Here is a 24,728-nt window from a genome sequence, read left to right on the forward strand (position 1 = left end):
TTTGGGACCAATCTGCTGCTTTGGAACAACCACAGAAATAATTGATTTTAGCTCTAGTTAATTGTAAATGTTGCCAGTAAAAATATTTTTTTTTATACAGATGAGAGTGATTATTATCTGAATCCTGGGATATTGTCCATTTAACTCTTTATCCTTTTGTTTAAACTTTTATATAGCTAAATGATATGTTGCTATTCTAAAAAAAAACCTGTTGTTTACACAAAGTATAGTGTAATGGCACGCGGATGTACTTCAGCCTTTATCCTTTTCCTGCAGGAAACGATACCGAGCAGCCAGCAGAGCTATGTTGCACGAGAACTGCTTTCAGGCACAGACTACCTGATCACTGTGATAGCTCAGTACCCCAATAGCTTGGGAGAGTCAATTTCAGCTAAGGCCAGAACAAGTGAGAACTGCTCAGAAATTCAATATGTGTCATTTTTTATAGAATACATCAATGCAACTCAGATAAAACCTTTCTCAATCCTTCCCACCCCACACTACCCTCTAGAGCCTCTCCCAGGTGTGACTACACTGCGACTGGTTCAAGCTGGGTTCTTTACTCTTGCATTGGCCTGGAATGCTCCAGCTGGCCAAGTACAGGGCTACAGAATTACTTATGGACCTACAGGTGAGATAGATATACATCCACACACATTCTTATCCACAATTCTATTATGTTGCTCAATAATGCTTTTACTCGTTAAATGGTGGATAATTACTTGTATTGTGAGTCAGAGGAAAAGATTGTGGAGGATGAATATAGAGGAGATAAAAGGAAGAAAAATATGTCAGATATCTAGAGAAGGAAAGGATAACTGTGCCAATCAGCACAGTAACACAAGCTAGATCTTTACATTTATAAAGAAAATGTGAGTTGTTCTTGGACATGCAAAGCTTATCACCACAATGACCACCACAGAAGGTTTCTAGTGCATTGCTATTCAATAGCTAGGATGCTGTGGGGTGTTTCTAAGTGGTCAAAAGAGCCCAACCCTAAATTTTATATGATATTCTTGTTCCAAGATATGGCCTGTGTCCCTCATTCAATGTAAATCTATGGGATTTGTCCCATGTCTGTTGTCTGAATATTTATTGCTGATCATTTAGAAAAGTAATAGCACACCTCTCCTCAACAAGCTGCACAATTTAAGGTATTATTCTGTAAAGACTCGACGTAGGGAGGGAAAGGAGGACACAGGAAACTGGGTTCTTCAACTCAAAGGTATGACTTTTAATTACACAAACTAAAGATAGCTTTTCAGCATATCACTCATCAGGTCACACTTTAACACTCTTTCTGACTGGTAGCTCTCTCTCTCTCTCTCTCTCTCTCTCGTCTCTGGCATGGTCCTTTTATATCACTCTCCCCAATGTTTACTGCAATTAGAAACAGGTGTTACACATTATAAGGCTCAGGTGTGTGCACCTATCTGCCATTTTAGGGGGGCTATGTGCCACTCTCAAAAACAGTACAGAGCATATGGCGCAGCTGTAAATACTTATAAAACTGAGATCTGGGAATCCCAAAATGATGACCCAAATTCTCAAAAGATCTCAACACTCCACTCTCATACAGGTCGCCGAGTGTAGTAACCCTTCTCAAAATCCATTCTGACCAACTGAAAGGGGACTTGTTGTTAAGCCATATGCTTGAGGCAACATATAACATCAAAACTAACTCTTAACTAAATCAAACAAATTTGCTGGGAATAAAATACCCAAATACTTGTATACCTGTTTAGGCCACTGGAAGTTGCCCGGCTGGAAGGCCATTACTGGACAGTATGCTGTCAGAGCCAAAGCATTCGGATTTAGACCAACTGTCTTTGTAACCTGAGAGCTTGGAAAATGAATGAATAATTTTGTGGAGACAAGGCATAGATCTGGTAGGGTCAGAGACAAATAATAAAATATCATCTGCATAAAGCAGAAGCTAATGGTTCCAGGGCAAGACAGAACAATAATGGGGAAAGATTCAGGTGCCCCTATTCAGAGTAAAATAATCAGAAATGAATCCATTTATTTGTAGAGAAAATGGACTGTAACTTTTACACATGCTTGGAACTTTGTCCTCTTTAAGAATCAGACTGATCCGGGCTTGTGTCATGGTTGGGGAAAGCTTTCCATTCTTTAATGATTCCGTATAAACTTCTAACAAAAGTGGAGCCAATTCTTAAGAGCTAAAAAATTCAGTGGCATAAAAAAAAACACAGTAGACATAAAAAAGAAATCCGGTTTACGGTAGTGAGAACCACACCGTTGAAACATGGAAAGCAGCGGTGAATTAAATCCTGATGCCCTTTCCTACTGTTTTTAAGACCCACAGAAAAAGTATATATCTGGCAGAAGTTTCTACGCTGCCAGGATCTCTAAGATGGGTATTAGATTTTAACACTTCCTGTTGCCCGGTTGTCGAGTGTTTCGCATCCTGAATAAATGCAGAGAACAGCGAAACACACTAATTTTGATGGGAGCCTCTGCCACCCAAAACACCAAGAGGTGGCGGGAATGGAGAGGCTTTGAGGTACCGGGAGGGGTGAAGTGAAGCACGCGCCCCGTCCAGAGGGGAGCTACCCCCTAAATCTAGGCGCAAGACCATCAGGGTTTTCTCTTTTAAGAAATTATGGTCCTGAGGTCTTGCTTCGGGGGCTGCCGAGGGTGACGAGACTGTCCCCAATCCCTGGGAGGAGGAGCACGACTCGCCACGCTTTGCTTTTGAGCCTCCCTTCTAACAGGACCGAGGCGGGTCTGGGGGAACGAAGGACCCGCCCCCTGAGTGCGGTGAGGGAGGAACTGCCCGAAGGCTTCCTCATGGCTTTTCGCCTCCTGGAACCTGTAGATAACCGGGGTCATGGCATCTCCGAATAGGCCAGTGGGCGAAACCATGGCATCAAGGAGGAAAACTTTGTCTTTGCCCTTGATGCCTGAAAGGTTGAGCCAAAGGTGCCTCTCCGCGGTGACCAAGGCGGTTTGCTTGGTCGCGCGGAGAGAAAGATCTGTGGCTCGGCGAAGCTCAGAGAATTGTTCGTCGAGCACAGCACCCACACTCAGGTCGTCCAGCAGGTCAGCCTGGTACGCCTGTAATACAGCCATAGTGTGCAGAGCAGCACCAGCCTGACCTGCTGCTGATAAGCCCTTCCCACTAAAGTGGAGGTTGTCCTACAAGGCTTTGAGGGGAGAGAGGGCTATTTGAGTGAAGATGCCGAGCCCGGCGAGAGATAGCCCGCAAGCGTCTCTTCGACCGGCGGCAACACTGAATATCCCCGTGCCTCAGCACCAACGATAGTCGAATATAATGACGTCGAGGGTACGTGAACATGGGAAGAATAGGGGTTCCTCCATGAGCGAAAAAGCTCTTCATGGAGGTTATCAAAGAAGGGAAGGGACTGATGAGGCGTTCCCTTCCCCAGATTGCTAGATAAATATCTATAACCTAATTTGGAGGGTTTGGGAGTCTCTTTTTGGTGTGGCCAGTCCAACTGGAGTCTGGCAAACAGCACGAGTAACCACATCGAGCAATTCCTCCGCTGATTTTTTATCCCGGAAGGAAAGCTCGGAGGCGGGAAAGAATCGCATTCCCCCTCATGAACCGAAGAGGCGTCGGAACGCGCTTCGAGATCCATGCGAGAGCCCGACGAACTAAGCGTGGATGCTGACTCCCGGAAGCGAGCGAGGCAATCGCAGTGCTCGCACCCACCCTGCTGCAACGTGAGAGCAGCGTGCTCTTCCCCCAAACAAACAGAGAAATACTGATGTGTGTCCTCTTCGGCTATAGAGCGAGAACAGGGGAACACGCATCGTTTGCCCCGGCTTTCAGTCATTCTCTCTTTTAAAAATATATATATATATATATATTATTTTCTTAGAAAGAAGAGGAAGGAGAAAAGGTTCACTGCACACTGCCTAACAAATTCTAACTCCTAGCAGACTAAAGAAAGTTTTGACAGGGTTGTAAAACACACACACACAGAATCGCTCTGAAAAAAGAGGATCTGACGACACCTGGTGACGCATCCATTTATAGCCTGGCCACAGGTGCATCTAATGATTACATCAGCTGAGGCTATAAATTCCAGTCAATGTTCACTGACGTGTTACACACATATTCACAGCTCGGTCACAACTAGGATTGTTCCCAAAAGCGCTTAGCAAAAGCGCTGCATCATAGTGAAGCTTTTTGTAAAGGGAACAAACTCCAACTGCTAGGCAGAGCCAATGCAAAAAGAAACAAAAATGGTGCCAAGCTTCCTCAGACAGTCAAGTCAATGTACAGTGAGTCAATCCTCTCACATGAGAAACACCCAATGATTTACTCACCCATTGTTTCTATGAAGGACAGTGCTTGTTTTGGGCATAAAAATGATTTGCGGCCAGTTTGGCCGGAAACATCAGTGAAAAAGCGACCTTCCATTGATGTAAGAGTTTCTTACATTCCTTTAACAGAAAACGTTTCTCTTTTGTCGAATTCACAAAGTCCAGGAACGAGAAAATATTGTGATTCTTCCAAGAAAGCTTTCCTTTGCTTCCCGCCTGGCACAACACGAGATCTTTATCGAATGATCTCAGAAATTTGGCCAGAATAAATCGAGGCCTGTCTTTCTCATTATCACCGACATGTTGGACATGTTCCTCTCTGGGAACCAGCACCTTATCGTGGTGGAGAGGTTTGTGTGCCCTTATGATCCTGAGGGTTGTGTTGTCTGGAGCCATGTGCTCCTGGTAGGGTCTCCCAAGGCAAAGTGGTCTCAGGTGAGGGGCCAGACTAAGAATGGTTCACAATGACTCATGAATAAAACGGCAAGACGAGGAGTTACCCTGCCCGGAGGAAGCCCGGGGCCCCCGTCTGGAGCCAGGCCCAGATGGAGGGCCCGTTGGCGAGCGCCTGGTGGCCGGGCTTGTCACGGAGCCCGGCCGGGCACAGCCCGAAGAAGCGACGTGGAACCCCCCTCTACATCCCTTGGGCCCACCACCCATTGGAGGAACCGCAGGAGTCAGGTGCGCTGCCATATGGGCGGCAGTGAAGGCCGTGGGCCTCGACGGACCAGACCCGGGCAGCAAAGGCTTGCTCTGGGGACGAGGAATGTCACCTCACTGGGGGGGAAGGAGCCGGAACTAGTGAGGGAGGTGGAGCGCTACCAGTTGGATCTGGTGGGGCTTACATCGACGCACAGTTTTGGCTCTGGATCCGTACTCCTGGATAGGGATGGACTCTATTCTTCTCTGGAGTTTCCCAGGGTGTGAGGCGACGGGCGGTGTGGGGATACTCACGAGTCCCCGGCTGAGCGCCACTACGCTGGAGTTTACCCCGTGGATCGAGAGGGTCGCCTCCCTACGCTCTACGGGTTGTGGGGAAAACTCTGACTGTTGTCTGTGCATATGCACCGAACAGCAGTTCAGAGTATTCGGCCTTCTTGGAGACCCTGAATGGAGTTCTGAATAGGGCCCCGTTGGGGACTCCATAGTGATGCTGGGTGACTTCAACGCACACGGGAAATGACAGGGACACCTGGAAAGGCGTGATTGGGAGGAACGGCCTCCTGATCTGAACTCAAGTGGATGTTTGTTATTAGACTTCTGTGCTAGTCATGGATTATCTATAACAAACACCATGTTCGAACATAAGGATGCTCATAAGTGTACGTGGTACCAGAGCACCCTAGGCCGAAGGTTGATGATCGATTTTGTAATCGTGTCATCGGATCTGAGGCCATATGTTTTGGACACTCGGATAAAGAGAGGGGCAGAGCTGTCAACCGATCACCATCTGGTGGTGAGCTGGGTCAGGGGGTGGGGAAAGACTCTGGACAGACCTGGGAAGCCCAAGCGAGTAGTGCGGGTGAACTGGGAACGCTTGGAGGAGGTCCCTGTCCACGAGATCTTCAACTCACACCTCCGGCGGAGTTTTTCAGGCATCCCTGCGGAGGTTGGGGACATTGAACCGAGTGGGCGATGTTCAAAGCTTCCATTGCCGTAGCCGCGGTGGAGAGCTGCGGCCTCAAGGTTTTAGGTGCCGCAAGGGTTGGTAACCCTTGAACACCGTGGTGGACACTGGTGGTCAGGAAGCCGTCCGACTGAAGAAAGAGGCCTTCCGGATTTGTTGTCCCGGAGGTCTCCGGAGGCAGTTGCAAGGTACCGACAGGCCCGAAGGGCTGCGGCCTCGGCCGTGAGGGAGGCAAAGCAGTGGGTGTGGGAAAAGTTCGAGAAGCCATGGAGAAGGACTTTCGGTCCTCACCAAAGTGCTTCTGGAAACCGTCCGCCACCTTAGGAGGGGAAACGGGGAACCATTCAAGCTGTATACAGCAAAGATGGGACGCTGTTGACCTCAACTGAGGAGGTTATTGGGCTGTGGAAGGAACACTTTGAAGAACTCCTAAATCCAAACACGCCTCTATGGTAGAGGCAGAGCCGGAGGATGATGGGGATCAGATTCTATTTCCCTGGGGAGGTCACTGAGGTAGTCAAACAACTCCGCAGTGGCAAAGCCCTGGGGATTGATGAGATCCGACCAGAAATGCTGAAAGCTTTGGATGTGGAGGGGGTGTCATGGATGACACGCTCTTCAACATTAGCGTGGAAATCTGGGACAGTGCCTAAGGAGTGGCAGAACGGGTGGTGGTTCCCTCTTCAAAAAGGGGATCAGAGAGTGTGTGCCAACTACAGGGGTATCACACTTCTCAGCCTCCCTGGTAAAGTTTACTCCAAGGTGCTGGAGAGGAGGGTTCGGCCGATTGTCGAACCTCGGATTGAAGAGGAACAATGCGTTTTCGCCCTGGCCGTGGAACGACGGACCAGATCTTTACTCGCAAGGATCCTGGAGGGGGCCTGGGAGTATGCCCATCCGGTCTACATGTGTTTTGTGGATCTGGAGAAGGCGTATGACCGGGTCCCCCGGAGAGACTGTGGGAGGTGCTGCGGAGTATGGGGTGGGGGGTCCTTCTTAGGGCGTATCCAATCCCTGTACGCCCAAAGCGAGAGCTGTGTCCGGTCCTCGCACGAAGTCGAAGTTCATTCCATGTGGGGTTGGTCTCCGCCAAGGCTGCGCTTTGTCACCAATCCTGTTTGTGATATTCATGGACAGGATATCGAGGCGTAGTCGGGTGGGGAAGGCGTGCGGTTCGGTGGGCTGGGGATCTCATCGCTGCTTTTTGCAGATGATGTTGTCTTCATGTCATCATCGGTCCGTGACCTTCAGCTCTCACTGGATCGCTTGGCAGTCGAGTGTGAAGCAGCTGGGATGAGGATTAGCACCTCTAAATCTGAGGCCATGGTTCTCAGCAGGAAACCGATGGAGTGCGTACTCCAGGTAGGGAATGAAGTTTTGCCCCAAGTGAAGGAGTTCAAGTACCTCGGGTCTTGTTCTCGAGTGAGGGACAATGGAGCGGAGGTTGGCCGGAGAATCGGGCAGCGGGGCGGTATTGCACTCGCTTATCGCGACCGTTAGTCACTGAAAAGAGAGCTGAGCCGAAAGGCAAAGCTCTCGATCTACCGGTCAATTTTTGTTCCTACCCTCACCTATGGTCATGAAGGTTGGGTCATGACCGAAAGAACTAGGTCAGCGAAGTACAAGCGGCCAAAATGGGCTTCCTCAGAAGGGTGGCGGGCTTCTCCCTTAGAGATAGGGTGAGGAGCTCAGTCATCCGTGAGGAGCTCGGAGTAGAGCCACTGCTCCTTTGGCGCTGAAAGGAGTCAGTTGAGGTGGTTTGGGCATCTGGTAAGGATGCCCCTGGCTGCCTCCCTAGGGAGGTGTTTCAGGCACGCCCAGCTGGGAGGAGGCCTCGGGAAGACCCAGGACTAGGTGGAGAGATTACATCTCCACACTGCCCTGGGAACGCCTCGGGGTCCCCCAGTCAGAGTTGGTTAATGTGGCTCGGGATAGGGAAGTTTGGGGCCCCCTGCTGGAGCAGCTGCCCCCGCGACCCGACTTCGGATAAGCGGTTGAAGATGGATGGATGGATGGATGGATGTTGGACAGTTGATGCTGAATTTCCCCGACTGTGTCATCCAAATCTAGTCCCCGGTCTGCAGGCCCATCAGAAGTTTTCGCTTGAGCATGTAAGTATCTTTTAATGTCTTCAGAGCCTGAGGATTTTGAATTCTTCAACTTGTTCACCTCAAAGAGCAAATGTGTAACTGGGTGTATTGAATTTCACCGGATTATAACATGAAAATAAAAAAAAACTAGCAATGTGCAGAGATCTCGCCATTTACCCGTCTGCTATTCGCATGGCGTCACGTGACCCTTCCCCGCTGCCAATCATTACTGTATATAATGTTGTCATCCAGATAACCAGGGCCCCAAACAAACCAAACGGAAGCATCACAAAATGTTGTAAGCCAAACAGTGTGGAGAAGGCTATTTTTTGGCAGAATATTGGCATTAAGGAGATCTGCCAATAAACCTTTGTCAAATCCAGTGTCGAATAAAAGCAAGCACTTTATCTCCTGGTGCAAATTCCCATAGCTGTGTGCCCCTGTTATACAGTCGGCCTTGACGTTCCTTAGCTTAGAGCAAATTCTCCAGTTTTTGTTGACCCAGCGTGTGGAGCTTTGCTCTAAGATCAAGAACATACTGAATTTCGCTTTTATTGTTTGAAGGTCCCTCCTCTCAAATTTCCCATATGACATCAAAAACGCCACGTGGGTGCCGTCCATACAGCAGCTCGAATGGAGAAAATCCTGTGGAGGCTTGCGGGACTTCTCATACAGCAAATAGCAGGGGTTCGAGCCATTTATCCCAAATTCTAGCATCCACGTGTATGAACTTATGAATCATATTTTTTTGAAATCATTGTTTTATTAGATTGCTCAACCCATATGTTTGCGAATTGTAAACACTGTGTGAATGAATTTAATTCCCAATAATTCGTAGAGTTCACGGAGTGTCTGTGACATAAATGTAGTGCCTTGATTAGTGAGGATTTCTTTCAGAATCCTCACTCGGGAGATTATTTTGCAGAGTACCTCACTGCATGCTGAGATGTTGCGCAGAGGCACTGCTTCAGGATATTGTGTTGCTTAATCCACCAGAACTAGGACAAAGCGATATACGCATGGTGACCACTCTAATGGCTCGATGAGGTCCATGGTAATTCCTTCGAAGGGGACCTCTATTCATGGAAGGGGCACAACGGCACTCTTGGGGTAGCTGGCGGATTCACCAGCTGACGTTCACGGCACACCACCTGCGAACATCCCCGCGAATGCCCGGCCAATAAAAACAGGCCATTAGGAGGTTCAGTGTTTTCCCCTGCCCTAGAGTACCCACCATCATAATATAATGACAGTGGAATAACATTTTTTGCCGGCTCTGTGGTATTAACAGCTGGTTTGTTTGAGCATCCTGCATCACTCGATAGAACCATCTGTGGTTTACTATAGCAAAATAGGGATATGAAAATGCGCTGTTTGGTCAGAGACGTTGACCATCAAAAAATGTCACTTGGTCAAGGGCATGCCTAAGGGTTTAGTCTCTCGATTGAGGGAAATCCCTTTCAGGAAACCCCCCAATGGCAGGGAGGGGGGGCTGAAAACTCCCCCGCCCTCACGTCATCCTGACGTGGAGCTATGAAGACGGCTCTGGCTCCGCCTCCCCTGCCAAAGCATCGCATATTTCACATCTAGCAGCTTTCTTTCAGGACCCATCCGCACATATTCCCTTTAATACATTTTTAAACTCTGACCAATTAGTTCCCAGAATTAGTGCATTGGTCAGGCAGGAACTAACCACTGACTCCACTCTATGTCTGAGTCTCACTACAGAGTAGTTGGGAATATCCACATGCATCCACCAAGGCTTTATGTGTACTGCTCTTGACACCCCGCAAACGGGGAACTGGCTTCGGCTGCTGGAGAGCAAAGTGAGAGGAGAGGGGGATGGAGAAGAGAGTGGGGAAAACACAGGGGAGGGGAGAGAGAGTGGGAGGGAGGGCTCTTCTACCCTCTGGTATGCCAACAGATGGTCCTCCATCATTTGGACAGCCTCCTCCAGTGATGCCAGGTGGTGGCAGTGGACCCACTCTGCCATTCCTTTTGGTAGATGATGGTTCAACTGCTTCAGCACCACCTGGTCGATGTCACCCTTGACCGGAAGAGCTGATGGTACTGCTCAGTGCTGCGGCCGACCAATGCAGTATGGTCTTCCTCAGATCGTCGTAAATCAGGAGACTTGTTACTGGCAGATGTTGTGCCACGAGTTGGGCTTCTCTGGACAACAAGGGAATGAGTCTGGTTGCCCACTGAGCACCTGGCCAGCCCCAGATCTCGGCTTTCCGCTCAAATGATCCAGGAAAGCCTCAGGATCATCTTCTGCCCCCATCTTCATGAGAGCGACCGGGGGCATGGGGGCTGCTGTGTCCGGGGTCGTGGCCGAGGCTTTCTCCTGGCTTAGCAGGCTCTAGATCGCATGCCGGTCCTCCGCTTGAGCTCTGAGTACCTCATGGAAGCGGCGATCCTGGTCCTGGTGCAGCTCAAGCAGGGCATGATGGTGGGTGTGATGAAGACTGGCGAGGGACTTGAGAACTTCTGCCAACTGCGAGGACTCCATGCGGCGTACTTCCTCCAATTTTGTAAGGTTTCGACACCAGTGTAAAGACTCGACATAGGGAGGGAAAGGAGGACACAGGGAACTGGGTTCTTCAACTTAAAGGTATGACTTTTAATTAAACAAACTAAATATAGCTTTTAAGTATAACACTCATCAGGTCACGATTTAACAGTCTCTTTTTGACTGGTAGCTCTCTCTCTCTCATCTCTGGTGTGGTCCCTTTAGATCGCTCTCACTTAATGTTTACTGTAATTAAAAAAAGGTGTTAGACATTATAAGGCTCAGGTGTGTGCACCCTTACCGCTTTCTCTCTCTCTCCGGATAAACGCTCGACCACACCCCCACTGCCACACATTCATATCCATAGCAGAAATTATGCAAGATGAGTTAGCTACATGCTGTACTTGAATATCTAACCCCAAGCAAGAATTATAGTGATGTATGCCTAAGCAATTATTTGTAGAAGCTTGATAAATAAAAGATGGGGGACAGTTGGAAAGTGTGTTTTTGTCCCCCCAAGGCATAATGTCTTTTGTTTGAAGTGCCAGTTTGATTAGTGATTGATATCCAGGTGTGAGCTGGCATTGCACAGAACAGTCAAATTAGGTGTGGCCCTGTTTCGGGTCAGTAAGGAAAAGATGTTTGAACCTGCCTAATGTTGCCTGCAATTGAATGGATGCTGAATCTGATTTGAAATTACACTGACTCATATGTTTGTGATGTACTTAGATATTCTTAGACTTTTACTCTTGAAGCTGCTATTTCTTTGATTTACTGTATATGCATAGACCTAAGTTTTTTTCCTGTATTTTCTTATGTGTGGCATAACTCGGTGTATTCCCTTATTGATTGGTCAAAAGGTCAACCAGCTGCGCAGTTGGTGGGGCAGTCTGTGGGGGCAGAGTCTACTTCTCTGACTTTGCGCAGTCTAAAGGCAGACACAGAATATATCATCAACCTGTACCCTCTATTTCCCCGCAACAGTGCATCACCAGCTACTCTGACTGCACGCACACGTGAGTTCTCATATTCAAAAACACACATACACAGATGCACTGTAGCTATTGCATCACTGGATAACTACAGCATATATGCTACCATGAAGCTCTGTCCATGTATGTGCTTGTGTTTGCAGTGCGTTTAGAGGGAGTGCAGCAGCTCTCTGTTGAGACCATTTCCAGCAACAGTGTTCAAGTCCGCTGGACAGGAGTGACAGGGGCCAGAGGATATAGAGTCGTCTGGGGCATTTTAACAGGTCAACAACCAAATCTCAGCTGATTTTTGAAGGGGCTATTTATAAGAAAATATTTTCTGCAAGATGATAAAGAAAGGCATCAACCGATGAGAATGTCTAAGGGTGCTTTATATCTTATGTGTTTACATATTTCCTGACAAGCTTGTTTTGTTTTTATCAGATTATTGGGTTTCATCAGATCCATTTCTCTGCTAAGCAAACATTGCAGCCAGAAATATGGACCTGACTGGTTAATTTTACATTACCCACATAAATGTTCTCATTAGATGCATCTTTAACAGCTGCCCCTCTTGCTCTCACTTTCCATCTAAATGATCACAGAGAAGTCGTAAAAATTTTTTTTACAATGTCTTTCTGGCTGTGTCTCTTTTAGGAAGTGATGTGGAAACCGTAGAGCTGAGAGGTGATAGTGAATCTCACACACTGGTGAATCTGCAACCAGAAACCGAGTACATTGTTACAGTCATCTCACTGTACAATGGTGAAGCTGAAGGACCTGCAGCCAATACACGCTTTAAGATAGGTATACTAACACACAAGTAAGCACATGCACGGTTAATGGTGTAACGGTCCTACAAGCCCAATCCATATCCGATATTGTGTGTTAGTCATGATCAAGACCGTCAAGTGTATAGAACCATAAAAGCACTCTTAAATTATTCCATATAACTTTTCATTCATTTTATTCAAAGTCTCTTGAAGACATATGATAGTTTTGTGAATCTCAAAATGCTGCATTTAATATATAAATATATAGTCTTTCGCATCTGCAGTGCGCTTCAGAAAATGAGCGCTACTCTGGTGTCACACACTCATAGCTCGCTTGGGCTGATGAATTCTACTGAAGAGTTTCACTGGAATCATTTTTTTATTTTGTTGCTACATTATCGAATAGACTTTAAACACATTTTTTTGGTTTGTTTTCTCTATTTTATAATGAAATAAGGTGTAGTTAGATGTTTTTTTTCTTTATATATATAAGTATCCCCAGTCAGTACCATTCAGCATGCTAACGGTTGCAGGCCTAGCCTAGTCTGTCACAACATGTATTTTTGTGTTATAATATTAGTAATATTAATATCTTGCATCTTGCTAGCATGTACAGAATTCATTTGGAGAGTTGTGTATTATATTAATAATGTACAGATTGCCTCAAGTTTAGAGAAAATGTAGGACAGTATTACATATCTCATGCATATTCCTCACACACAGACAGTGAGGCGGTTGCTTTTAATTTTGCCACTGACTCACTGTCTGCTAGATTAAAACAACAGAACTATCATTAAATGCAGCAAGTCTTTCATTTGAATCACAGACCGCAGCAGGTTATTGAGTGAGGGTGTCTGTACTGTATATGCATGTACATGATGAAAAGGGAAACTAAAAATAGAAAATGTGGGAGATACTGTCTATGAAGGCAACAAAGAGCACAACCTTTGGAAAGATGGAATCCATTATTTGAATACTTAATGGGATGTTTAATGTGTTTGACTTTCAGAGCGCTCAGAGCAACAGGTCCTGAGAGCCACGACTACAGGACCCACCAGCATCAGATTAAGCTGGAACTTTATACAGGCTGCCAGGGGCTATAGGCTGGAGTGGAAAGCTGGAGAGAGTAAGAAACTTACGATTTAAGGCGAAGATAAAATTAACCAGTTAAGACAAATGTCTTAGACTTTTGCACAGTACTGTATATATTTTAGAGTACTTTAGAATAAATTATTTTTTAATATATATTTAAAGTTACACTCAGTAGCTTTTTGTTTGTGTCATTTTAGACTTACAGTGACACCTAGTGGCGTGGATGCAGCATCATTCAAAATCAATTGTTTTCTGTTACAAATGCCACTGTAGAAATTCACTATTCACAGTCAGCCATTATTTATTTAATTTAAGAGGGAAAGTGTCCGATATCTGGGTGGTTACTTAGATTAAGCAAGTAGTATTCAGCTGGTCATGTGATCTGAACATGGCAGCCCCAATGAGGGAACCCTCTCCATGTAGAATAAAACAGCTTTTATAAGGATACTAATATGACTTCTACTGATGAGTCTTCATATCATGTGAGTGGTCATAATTTCATACATATGTTTCTAAATTACAATTAATTTCTTTAGAAGTATAACTTTTATATTAAGGAAAAAATTACTGATTGCACCTTTAAATTTACAGTACAGGACCATTGAAAACAAATTGTGAGTTGTGTGGAATTTAGTTAATGTCTGGTCATCTATATGCAAGTGTACTCTTAAAAGTTATAAATAAATAACTATAAACTTTAAGCATATAACACATGTAAAATTTACAGTCTTTCTCATCCAATTACTCATCTTGCATTACACAGATGTTTGTTCAATAATATGCTCTCAAGAATGAGTATGCCCCTTCCTCTATAACCACCTGCAGCTGACTAGCAAAAGCAAGTAGCAATCATGGTTCATAACAAGCATTCTTATGTTAACCCTTAAATGCATGGTAATTTTCCTAAACACTCTTACATATTCGGTTCTTTAGAGACCTGAAATTTCATGAGATGCAACTAGCTGTCAAACACATATTGAGCAACACATAACACATAATCTACACATGTGTAATGTATGTGTAACTTATATGTAGCTTATGTGTATCTTATGTGTATTCTCTCAGGCACTTGTTGAGTCTAAATAGATTCTAAACCTATATTATTTCAATATGTCACCCAAATGGCAATAGTTATATCATACTTTCCATGTGTTGTACTTGCTTTAAGTTTACCTCGAAGTTGTATCTTCATCAAATGGCAATGTCATATGTAAATCAAGTCAATCACTGAAACATCAGTGCCACCTTGAATAAGAAATAGAATGTATATTATGTACAGTATGTGTATACACATATAAAAATACTGATAATTCACCATTGTTGATAGTTCAGTTTCACAGAAATTATATATAGTATTTATAAGTATGGATATAGTACTCATTTCTCTTGTTATACACAAATAAATATATTGTGATAGTAATCTTAAATGGATATGACATAGTCATAAACAATATAATTTATGGAAGTACAAAAAAAAAACACCCTTACGTTCACTCTTACAGACTTTTGGTACTTAAACCATTGTAATTATTATTATTTTATTTATTTTCTTCATTTTTGGCATTTTTTGTTTGTCACAATTTATAAGAGATAGATTTATTACTAAAGAGGTGTGGGCACAACTAAAATAAATAGATGAGGTATAGGGGCTGGAATGAGGTCCCAGGTCTTTAAAGACCTGAGGAAGTATGCATTTAAGGGTTAATTGTGTTTAAATTATATGACAGCATTTGATTTTATTCACCTAGCTCAGTTAGGCACCCTTGGTTGGTTTTAAATTAACCAATTTACCTGGGTTTTAAATTATCCAAGTTCACACAAATAAAAACCTACAAACACTAATACCTTGAATGTAATTAACAGCTCTTGTTGTTTGGTCTGTTGACCACAGGGGGCAGAGTTCTGAGGCAGGATCTACCACAGAGCACCACCAGCTATGAGCTGAGAAGTCTGCAGCCAAGCACTGAGTACATTATAACTCTATTTACACTCTACGATGGGCGAGAGGAGGCTACATACTTTTCAACCAAATCAACAGGTCAGAATAATCATTAGAAGTAATTGAAAAAATAGATATGTTGCCTAGTCTAGCAGCTACACCACTTTAGGTTGTTCTAGGACGGCTGGCCCAACAATGTGTACTTCAAGTTGCTGTGGATGAAAAAGTGTTTAATGAAAAAAAATAAAAGGGACATTTTTTATCATGGGACAGCTCGTACTCATAATTTATATCCGGAATTCATTGATTTGATAATTTTGTTTAATGTATGTGGTCATGTGTTTCCATCTTTCACACAAGTTGTTAATATGTGGGTTGTGTTTAGTAGAGCAGACAGTTGGTCGTGTCACAAACCTGAGGGTGCTGGAGACACTTGGCAACATTATACGATTGGGATGGACGGGAGTTGCTGGGGCAACAGAATACAGCATTGCCATACTTAATACACAATGTGAGAATACTCTTACCATTAGATATAAATGCATTATATGTTACCTTATAGCCTATGTTAAAGTCTACATAAAATCATAAATTACCCAATTTACTTTCTTAATATACCTTAGTCAGGGTAGATGCTATATTTAATTTGAAACGAATAAAATTAATTTGTGAGGGATAGACATACAGTCCATTTAATGGGTTATACTTTTGCATATGCTGGTGTTGATTGTTCAGAATTTAAAAAGAATTCCACTAGACAAAAAATCTGGGGGAAAAAAATTCTGTAAAATTTAGACAAGACCTACGACATTAAGGCAGTAGAACTTATTGAACACACTATATATATCTATCCCTCACAGCCTTGTTTTCATTTCTGTGAGAATAAATATGTACATTTCATTGGTGCACGGAAAGATGTTTATATTCCTAATCTTCAATCAAAATGCTGGAATTCAAGTCAAACAATCCCTCTTATTTTTTTTATTATTTCTTCCAATAATGGCTCCATTCTGGTATGTAATGCCTACTTTTCATCATCAAATCAATTCCTGATTGATAACGTCACATCTTAATATCCCATTTTACTTGGAAGTATGTCAGTTTACGGAAGTATTATGGACTGAAAATGCTGGTTCATGTTGACTTTTAACATTTATGGGATTTCCTATGCATTCTGCAGTGTTTTTGTTGTACTATTCATTTTCTTACAGCAAATAGAGAGCTGAGTAGAAGAGTTCCTGGAAATCAGACCACACTGGACCTACGGGACCTTGAAGATGGTGGACGCTACACTGTCAGTGTAACTGCACTGGACGGGTCCAATAAAGGAGATCCCGACACTTTGTACTTTACAGCAGGTGTGAGAACGCATGTGCATATTTTCTTGCATGATGTTCCAATGAGGTTGCGTTTATCACGTTGATGTTGCAAGGTTGCCAATGTTATGTGTTCTGCTCTTTCATCAAAAGATTTTTGCAGTTGTCAGTAGGTCAGGTTCATAAATTATAGTGTATAGACTTTGTGCCAGTTTAGTTTTTCTAAATATGATACAGGGTTCATGGTTATGGAAAACATGAAAATATCTGTGAATTGGGATTTCAAGGGCTGGAAAAATCAAGAAATAATCAGATCTTATAATGTACTCATTCTATATTGAATAAATATACTTTTTCATGGTTATGCTTAACTCTAAACTATTTCATTGACTAGAAATTGCTCTTTGTGTGTGCAATCTCTGTCAAATGACTTTGAAAAATCCTTCTGCAGTAATTACAAACAATTAATAAAATAAAGGAAAAGTCATTGAAATTTGTAGGAACATTGATGATAAATTGGGATAATATTTGGATACTGCTCCAACAACTTTGGTAATAAATGGTGGTAACTGAATGTTCAACAGGTCAACCACTGAAGGTGACCAACTTCCGGCTAGTCGGTAGCAACAGCGGACGAATCAGGATTGCATGGACTGGCATTTCTGGGGCGACAGGTTACCGGGTTACCTGGAGACAAGGAAGCAGTAGGTGGAGCCTAGGATTTAGGCCTATCTATGCAACCAGTTTGTTTTTTTTTTCATGTATTGATAGCAGATAATTTTTATTGGTTTAAATCAGTCAACTGATCTCTCTTACGTTCACTCTCTCTCAGGTGCAGAGCGATTCCGTGTCCTAGGTGGTGATATCAATGCTTACACTATAGGCGGGCTGCAGCCAGATGACTCTGTAATTGTGGGCATTGCCCCATTGATTGATGGGCAGATTGGGGAAGTCGTCACTATTTCTGCTAGAACCAGTGGCCCCAATGGAACAATCACAGGGTTGCGTGTGAATGATGTTTCATCCACAAGGATACTAATATCCTGGGCTGCTGTGAATAGAGCAACAGGCTACAAAATCACCTGGTGGCGTATTGATGGTACAGGCAATATTAAAGAAATAATTTTTCCAAATTGGAAATTCTGTCATCATTTCAAAGCCATATTAATTTTTTCCTGCTATTTAAACCAAATATACAAAACCTTTTGTGCTTGCTGTTTTCCATGCATTTACAATGAATGGGAACTGAAGCTTTCAAACTTAAAATAACTTAAGTTTTAGTCACATAAAGATATCAAAAAGACTTTGACATTAAAGATATTTATAACACACAAGTTATGTACATTGCTTTTACAGTAAATGTATGGTGCTGTTGTGTTCTTCTTGATGTTTGAAAGCTCAAGTCTTATTTATTTTTTTATTGCTTGGAAAAATTACCAGTACATTCTTCAGAATTCCTCCTTTTGTATAACACATAATAGAGAAAGACAAACGGTTTTGGAAAGACATTTTTTGGACTAACAACTTTTAACAAATGGTCTAATGTTATCTGAGGTTAAAGTGAAAATGTAAATTATTATTTATTTATTTTTCTTTCACATCGTAGGAGTGGAAGACTCTGAGAACGTAGCTGCTAATGTGACTTCCTTTGCCATTGATAGACTCCAAGAAGGTGCCACATACCAAGTATCAGTCTCAGCCCTTTTTAACTCAAGGGAAGGACCTGCTGCCACTGTGACTGCAAAGACAGGTAGAACTGCACAGATCTTTAAAACATTGTTAATAAATTATTAAGGCACAACCACAGAAGCGTTATAGATATGTTAAAAATATTTTGCTGTCTTTTTGTTCTTAAACGAATATCCTGAGTGAAATGGAAGTCTATGTGGCAAACACATGGCAATATTAATCACAATTCTAGTTTCTACTGTAGGTTTTAAATTATAGCCACAAGACTTCAACATCACCTGTGAGAGAAGTGCATATGCAAAAAGATAATTTAGAGATTTGTTTATGGAAATGTTCATGAAAGTGCTTTAAAAAAAAAAATATTATTTTATTATTTATTTTTTTACAATGTGAGAGATGAGTTGACATTTTTTTCCATGGTTATTGACAGCATGGTGCTAAATTTATTTTGAAACCAGACTATTCCTTTAAAAACATTCTACAAACCCTAAGCTATACTGATCTTTGATCAGTAAACAGCCACCATAGGGCCCTGGGTGAGAGGGGGACCATGATATCACCCATCCCCCACAGAAGGTGAAATCAACCGAACTATCATTTGTCCTACTCTTACCGGCTCATTTTATTCACTGGCCCCTGATCACCCAGAATTTTTCAAAAGTTGCCCCCAAGCCATGTAATTTGTGTTCCCTTCCTGTATAAATTGCATAACTTATTCTGGTAGAAAATAGTACAATAACATACATAATGCAAAATGCATGTGAGTTGTAAGCACAGTTTAACACATTATACCACTCCACAACATCCATCCATCTTCTATAGCCGCTTGTCCTATGTAGGGTCATGGGAAGAACTGGAGCCTATCCCAGCTGTCTCATGCTGAAGGCAGGGAAACATCCTGGACAGGTGGCCAGTCCATTACTGGGCCAATCCACAAAAGTAATGCAAAAACATAACAAGAAGATACATTTACAGTGATTATAATGTAATACTTAGCGAAGAAATATTTAAGAATATCTTGAAAATACAATAGTTTTGTGGAAATCCACAGTCATTGAAGCAATCCGAAGATCAGCGTGGGTTTACAGAATCCTCCAAAAACAAGTTCGGAATATAACCAAAACTCAAAGAAATTCACCAAAATGAAGTAAAAAATGGCACCAGAGTAACATTTTGATGGCAAAGTGATGTTAACTCATAAGAGTGTGTTGATTTAATTTACTGTTAATTGACTAGGGGAAGTGATACAGAAAGAGACTGTAGAGGGCTTTCGTGTGTTGGATTCGACTCCAGGGAGGCTGAGCATGACCTGGAGAACAGTGAGGGGAGCCAGCGCATATCGAATCTATTGGAGCTCCTCACAAGGTACTTATAACAATAACCAACTATTGATCCATTATATTATTATATATAATCAGGGGTGTAAAGTAACGAATTACAAATACACACGTTACTGTAATTACTTACTTTTCCCAAGAATTTTACTTTAAGTAGTTTAAAAATTTGATAAGTTTACTTGAGTACATTTTAAGTGCTGTAACTGTACAGTACTTTTACTGCGCTATTTTCCCACCATCTGTGTTCGCTACTTCCCTGTCCTGATTTTTATCGATCAACATGATTGGCTAGGGAGAATCTCATGACTCCCGTCAAATCAAACATGTAAAAAACTTGAATGGCAGCTGCATATCTGCCGCCATTTGTTATGGATGCCTCAAGCACAGTTCAAAACCTGAATATTACAGCTGCACCTGGAAGGGCTTTTTGCAGTGAAAAAGGCCAATTGCTTGACTGTGTCATGTGAGTTTAACTTGCACAAGCCAGATATAATCCTGCCTCTAATTTGAAGAAACATATCAAATTAAATTTCATATTTGTGCTTAAAAAATTATGTGTGTCTATAATGTAGCCTGTAAATTATTTATCACTGAGATTATTGGGTTGATGTGAGAGATTAATGCAATGTTGTCAATTGGGCTGGGTGATGAAACAATCTTGATGTTTATCTGAAAGAGAGAGAGAGAGAGAGAGAGAGAGAGAGAGATGTCCTCGATATCAATGATAAACTTTTGAGTAATTTTCTACATTTAGCCTATGATCTACATCTAGAACAGGGGTGTTCATTACATCAATCGCGATAACAAGAGCACCACTGGTTTCCGAATTGAGCACTGTCTTGTAGGCTATGTCATATAAAGGCTATTAATCAATCAACAATAACAAGGAAATGAGAAAACCACTCATTACTTTTGGCTGAATAACTAGAGTAGCTTTAAATATATTAATGTAATATAATACATTTTATAATAATATTATTAATTTTTTTATAATACCGACCCCTGATGTAGAGATTGTGTTCATTTGTATAAATATTTTGTTAAATATTTTATAATTATGCTTAGTCTTTATCAAGTTTTATGTGCAACAATAACTCTCAGTCGGCATTAATGATAATTTAGACCCTGCACATAAATTTAATAAAATTATTTTTCATTTCTGTAATCATGTTACCCTTTTATTTATTTTATTTTTTAAATCAGATTGTATTAAATCATGTATTGTTTATCATAGAGAATTTATGTATTTAAAAATTTGGCAGTCACAAACACCTATAAAATACCTATAATTTTTTTATTCTTTCTGGCAAACAGCCATGAAAGGGAATGTACATTATGGTATGTGTGCATAATTTTTAAATTGCAGCATAGGGGTTTTATTATCAAGGAGCAATGCTTTCGCAACTCAGTACTCAATACTCACTACTCATGAGTACTTTTAAATGAGCTACTCTTTTACTCTTACTAAGGTAGTTTTCAGGACTCTAATCAAACATTTTTTTTTAGAAATAATAGTATTTTTTCTTGAGTATTATTACTTTCCACCCCTGTATATAATATAAGGTATATGGCTTTATGCAGAACATTTACACAGAATTGGTTAACATGCCTCTCATTTGCACCCCTACGCTGTTGGTGACAAACTACGAAGCTTCTAGAAGTGTTTTGGAATCATGACTTAAGATCTTCACCCCTAATTAATATGCTTCACTTAGGCGAGACTGAATCAAGTCGTCTCATTAGTGGGGATGCAACCACATATACTCTTGATGGACTTCGCCCTGGTTTGAGCTACACTGTAAGATTATCTGCTGTGGTGGAACGTGGAGAGACTGAATCTGCCACCATCCAGGCATCCACTGGTACTCGTACAACACAAATCTCTGTTTGACTTTGGCCTACAGACCACTGCATACATCACATATCATCTTTTTTTTTCTGACTCACCCCAGCATCTTTTACTCATGTTTTATTGTGCCTCCTTTAGATGCCCTACCACCCGTGACAGGTTTGAGTGTGACTGACAGTACGGAGAATTCAGTGCTTTTGGGCTGGTCACCATTAACAGGAGCCACAGGCTATTTATTACGCTGGAGAGAGGAGCGAGGTAAAGCAGGGAATTGACTTCTAAGGACACAAAGTTTGGTTGTGGGTGGTTTATTAAGGATCAAAAGCACAATTAGAGCTCAATTGATTTTTTGTTCTGGTAACACTTTACAGTAAGTTCCATTTTTAACATTAGCTAACTACTTTAGTTAACATGAACTAACAATGAACAATACTTTTTCAGGATTTGTAAATCTTTGTTAATGTTAATTTCCACATATTTTAAAATGTGTTTTCTTTGTACACTGCAAGATCACATTCTCAAGATCGATTTTTATCTTGTTTTCCAGACAATATCTAAACATTCTTAAAACAGATACATTTATGAGAAGCAAATCTGCACAAGACATTAAGACCTGAATATACCTTAGATTAAGTGTATTTTTCTTCCCCAATTGACAAATGTTTTTTTCTTATTTTAAGCTAAAACATTACCAAATCTCTCTTAGAAACAGGATCTGGTCAGTCTGAGACGCTGCCCGGTACAGCCAGATCTTTCCGGGTGATTGGTCTGCGGCTGGGCCGTCGGTATCGTTTCACTGTGCAGCCCACTTTCCAAAACCAGGTTGGACCTGAGAGCAGTGTGGAGGAGCGCACAGGTTACTCAATTTATTTCTTCCTTTAACTCACTCCTTGATCTCTTCACACTAGGAATGTCACATTTCATTTATTGTTTTTTGTCATTAAAATTATCAATCAATTAATATATTAATAATTTACATTAATAATACAGTGCATGTGGAGGATCCCAAATACCAGATGCATATAGCATAACTACAAAGTAAATAAACATACTAAGAAATATTAGTTTTGTTATTTTTCTCTAAATAAAAAGGAAAAACTATATTTATTCCAAAGTATTTGAATGCATTTATGTGTAGTATATACCTAAGTTATTTAATTTATTATTAATTTATTACTGTTAATTATAATATTCAGAAAAAGTACAGATTATACTCTTTCTCCAATAAAACTTTATTATATGGATTGTTTTATAATGTATTTTGGACAGTACTCATGACTTTGAGCTTTGAAAGAAAATTATAGCATGCAGTGTGAGTACAGTGCATAACATACCATTACGCTGTCAGTCACAGTGAGATTTCTGCTCAACAGACATACTTTTTCGCTGTGAGTACTGACATGAGTGCTGATTGTGAGGAAACAGGGAGAACAACGAATAATCATAGTGCTTGTCATGTTGTACTTAATCCCACTATCACAGTGTTCAATAATTTTTTTTATAGAGAAGCGCTATTTTTACAAATCAAGTGTGTGTCTCTGAGTTGAAGATTTAACATGCAGTGCAAGCTACGGTGCTCACTCTTGCTTCGGATGACTATAGACCCTTTTTTGTGGCAATGAAGCAGGCAGTGATTACTGCATCTGTGCTAAAATTGTTTAATCATCAGTCATTAAGGTTAATTGATTATATTATTAACTTGTCAATTAATCAATATCTGCTCTACTGCAGACGCAAAACATGACCGAAACATTTGACAACTTTGTTTTAATTGTAATGGACAAAATATTTGAATGTTAAAGCAATAGATGTTTTCTGTTGTTTGATACTGTCTTTAAAGATGTTAAAGAGGATTTTAAATGGCATTATTAGTTTCTGCATTGTTCTGCTGATACTTTTACTATATATGTTTAGGTGAATATTTTTTTACATCAATGTTTTAGTGTGTGTTGGAGGACGTTTGGATGTGGTCTTTCTTGTCCCTGCCTCTCGTGACCGCTCTGGCCTGGCAGCACCTGTGTTATCTCTGTTGGCCAGTACTGCTGGATCCTTCACCTCTATCGGACCCAGAGACTCTCAGGTGTGTTATTCTAAAGAAACCTTATATGAACAACCTATAGTACCTGTTGTCCATAGCATTTTAATTATGGTGTGTTCAGATTTTTTCAGATCAGTTGTAATGTTGCATTTGTTTGTGTGTGCTATGACGGCCCCCTCTTCTCACTAAGTGCTTGAGTGATTGAGTGGGTGAATGTGGGAACAGAGGTGTGAATGAAGAACTTGTAATACCTCTCTATTCCAGATGGGGGTGGTGGTGTACAGTGAAGATCCAAAAGTGCGTTTCCTCCTCAATCATCATAGCAACAGCGAGACACTTCTGCAGGAGATTCAGTCCACCCCTTTCAATGACAGATCAGGAAATAATATAGGTCTGTTTGTGTGTCTGTGTATGTTTTAAACCTCACTTAAAGTTTGTGTGAAGTGGCTTTTTTGTGATGATGTTTATTTACCATAATGTAAGTACTAGTATCTACAGTATAGAAGACTAGTATATAAGTATATACGACTAGTATATAAAAAAAATTATTGACAGCAAACATAATTGAAGTTGCCTTTCAGTTGGCATTTTTATGAATGGGTACGCTGGGATTGTCTGCTTTTATGTGTAGGCCGAGCAATGACGTTCGCTAGGCAGTTTCTGCTGAGTGCATCTGCAGGTCGAAGGTCAGGTGTTCCTGGTGTGGTTGTCATTATCGCTGATGAGAAATCAACTGATGATGTCAGCCAGCCTTCTGCTGCTGTTAGGGCTGATGGTGAGCCCCACACACACACACACACACACACACACACACACACACACATATTATTGAGGACATCCCACAGATGCAATGGTTTTTTACAGAGGTAATGATTTTACTGTATCCTAAACCGCACCCTAAACCTATCCCTCACAAAAACCTGTTAATATTAGTAGATTTAAAGCAAAACAAAATTTGACCAATTTATGAGACTTTTTAACTATTAATGTCCTTAGTAGTTGATTTTTGTCATATTTCACTTTATTATTGAAGACATTGAATATGGACCTCAGATGTATAGCCAAACCTTTACACAGACAGACAGACATGCATACGTTTGTGTTGTATCATAATGGGGACTTTCCATTGATGTCTGTTGTTTTATACTGAGCTATGGATATTTTCTGTCCCCTACCTA

General features: G+C 41.7%; 1 protein-coding gene across 6 annotated transcripts in view; it reads left to right on the forward strand.

Annotated features, from left to right (window-relative positions):
* LOC127646429 (collagen alpha-1(VII) chain-like) overlaps nucleotides 1-24,728 on the forward strand; it is a 103,789-nt gene that overhangs the window by 13,135 nt on the left and 65,926 nt on the right. For 5 of the 6 annotated variants that reach the window (XM_052130075.1, XM_052130076.1, XM_052130080.1 and 2 more), the window contains 19 exons: nucleotides 277-406; nucleotides 512-631; nucleotides 11,407-11,562; nucleotides 11,682-11,801; nucleotides 12,175-12,324; nucleotides 13,300-13,416; nucleotides 15,274-15,420; nucleotides 15,707-15,832; nucleotides 16,533-16,679; nucleotides 17,222-17,341; nucleotides 17,470-17,736; nucleotides 18,244-18,387; nucleotides 19,563-19,691; nucleotides 21,379-21,525; nucleotides 21,651-21,770; nucleotides 22,219-22,368; nucleotides 23,456-23,592; nucleotides 23,815-23,941; nucleotides 24,182-24,325. In XM_052130075.1, coding sequence (XP_051986035.1) covers nucleotides 277-406; nucleotides 512-631; nucleotides 11,407-11,562; nucleotides 11,682-11,801; nucleotides 12,175-12,324; nucleotides 13,300-13,416; nucleotides 15,274-15,420; nucleotides 15,707-15,832; nucleotides 16,533-16,679; nucleotides 17,222-17,341; nucleotides 17,470-17,736; nucleotides 18,244-18,387; nucleotides 19,563-19,691; nucleotides 21,379-21,525; nucleotides 21,651-21,770; nucleotides 22,219-22,368; nucleotides 23,456-23,592; nucleotides 23,815-23,941; nucleotides 24,182-24,325 — 2,698 coding nt within the window. The remainder of the gene's footprint in view (nucleotides 1-276; nucleotides 407-511; nucleotides 632-11,406; nucleotides 11,563-11,681; nucleotides 11,802-12,174; nucleotides 12,325-13,299; nucleotides 13,417-15,273; nucleotides 15,421-15,706; nucleotides 15,833-16,532; nucleotides 16,680-17,221; nucleotides 17,342-17,469; nucleotides 17,737-18,243; nucleotides 18,388-19,562; nucleotides 19,692-21,378; nucleotides 21,526-21,650; nucleotides 21,771-22,218; nucleotides 22,369-23,455; nucleotides 23,593-23,814; nucleotides 23,942-24,181; nucleotides 24,326-24,728) is intronic. The other variant, XM_052130077.1, reaches the window with a different exon arrangement.

Source organism: Xyrauchen texanus, chromosome 7 (assembly GCF_025860055.1).
Source record: "Xyrauchen texanus isolate HMW12.3.18 chromosome 7, RBS_HiC_50CHRs, whole genome shotgun sequence".
NCBI classification, from domain to species: Eukaryota; Metazoa; Chordata; class Actinopteri; order Cypriniformes; family Catostomidae; genus Xyrauchen; species Xyrauchen texanus.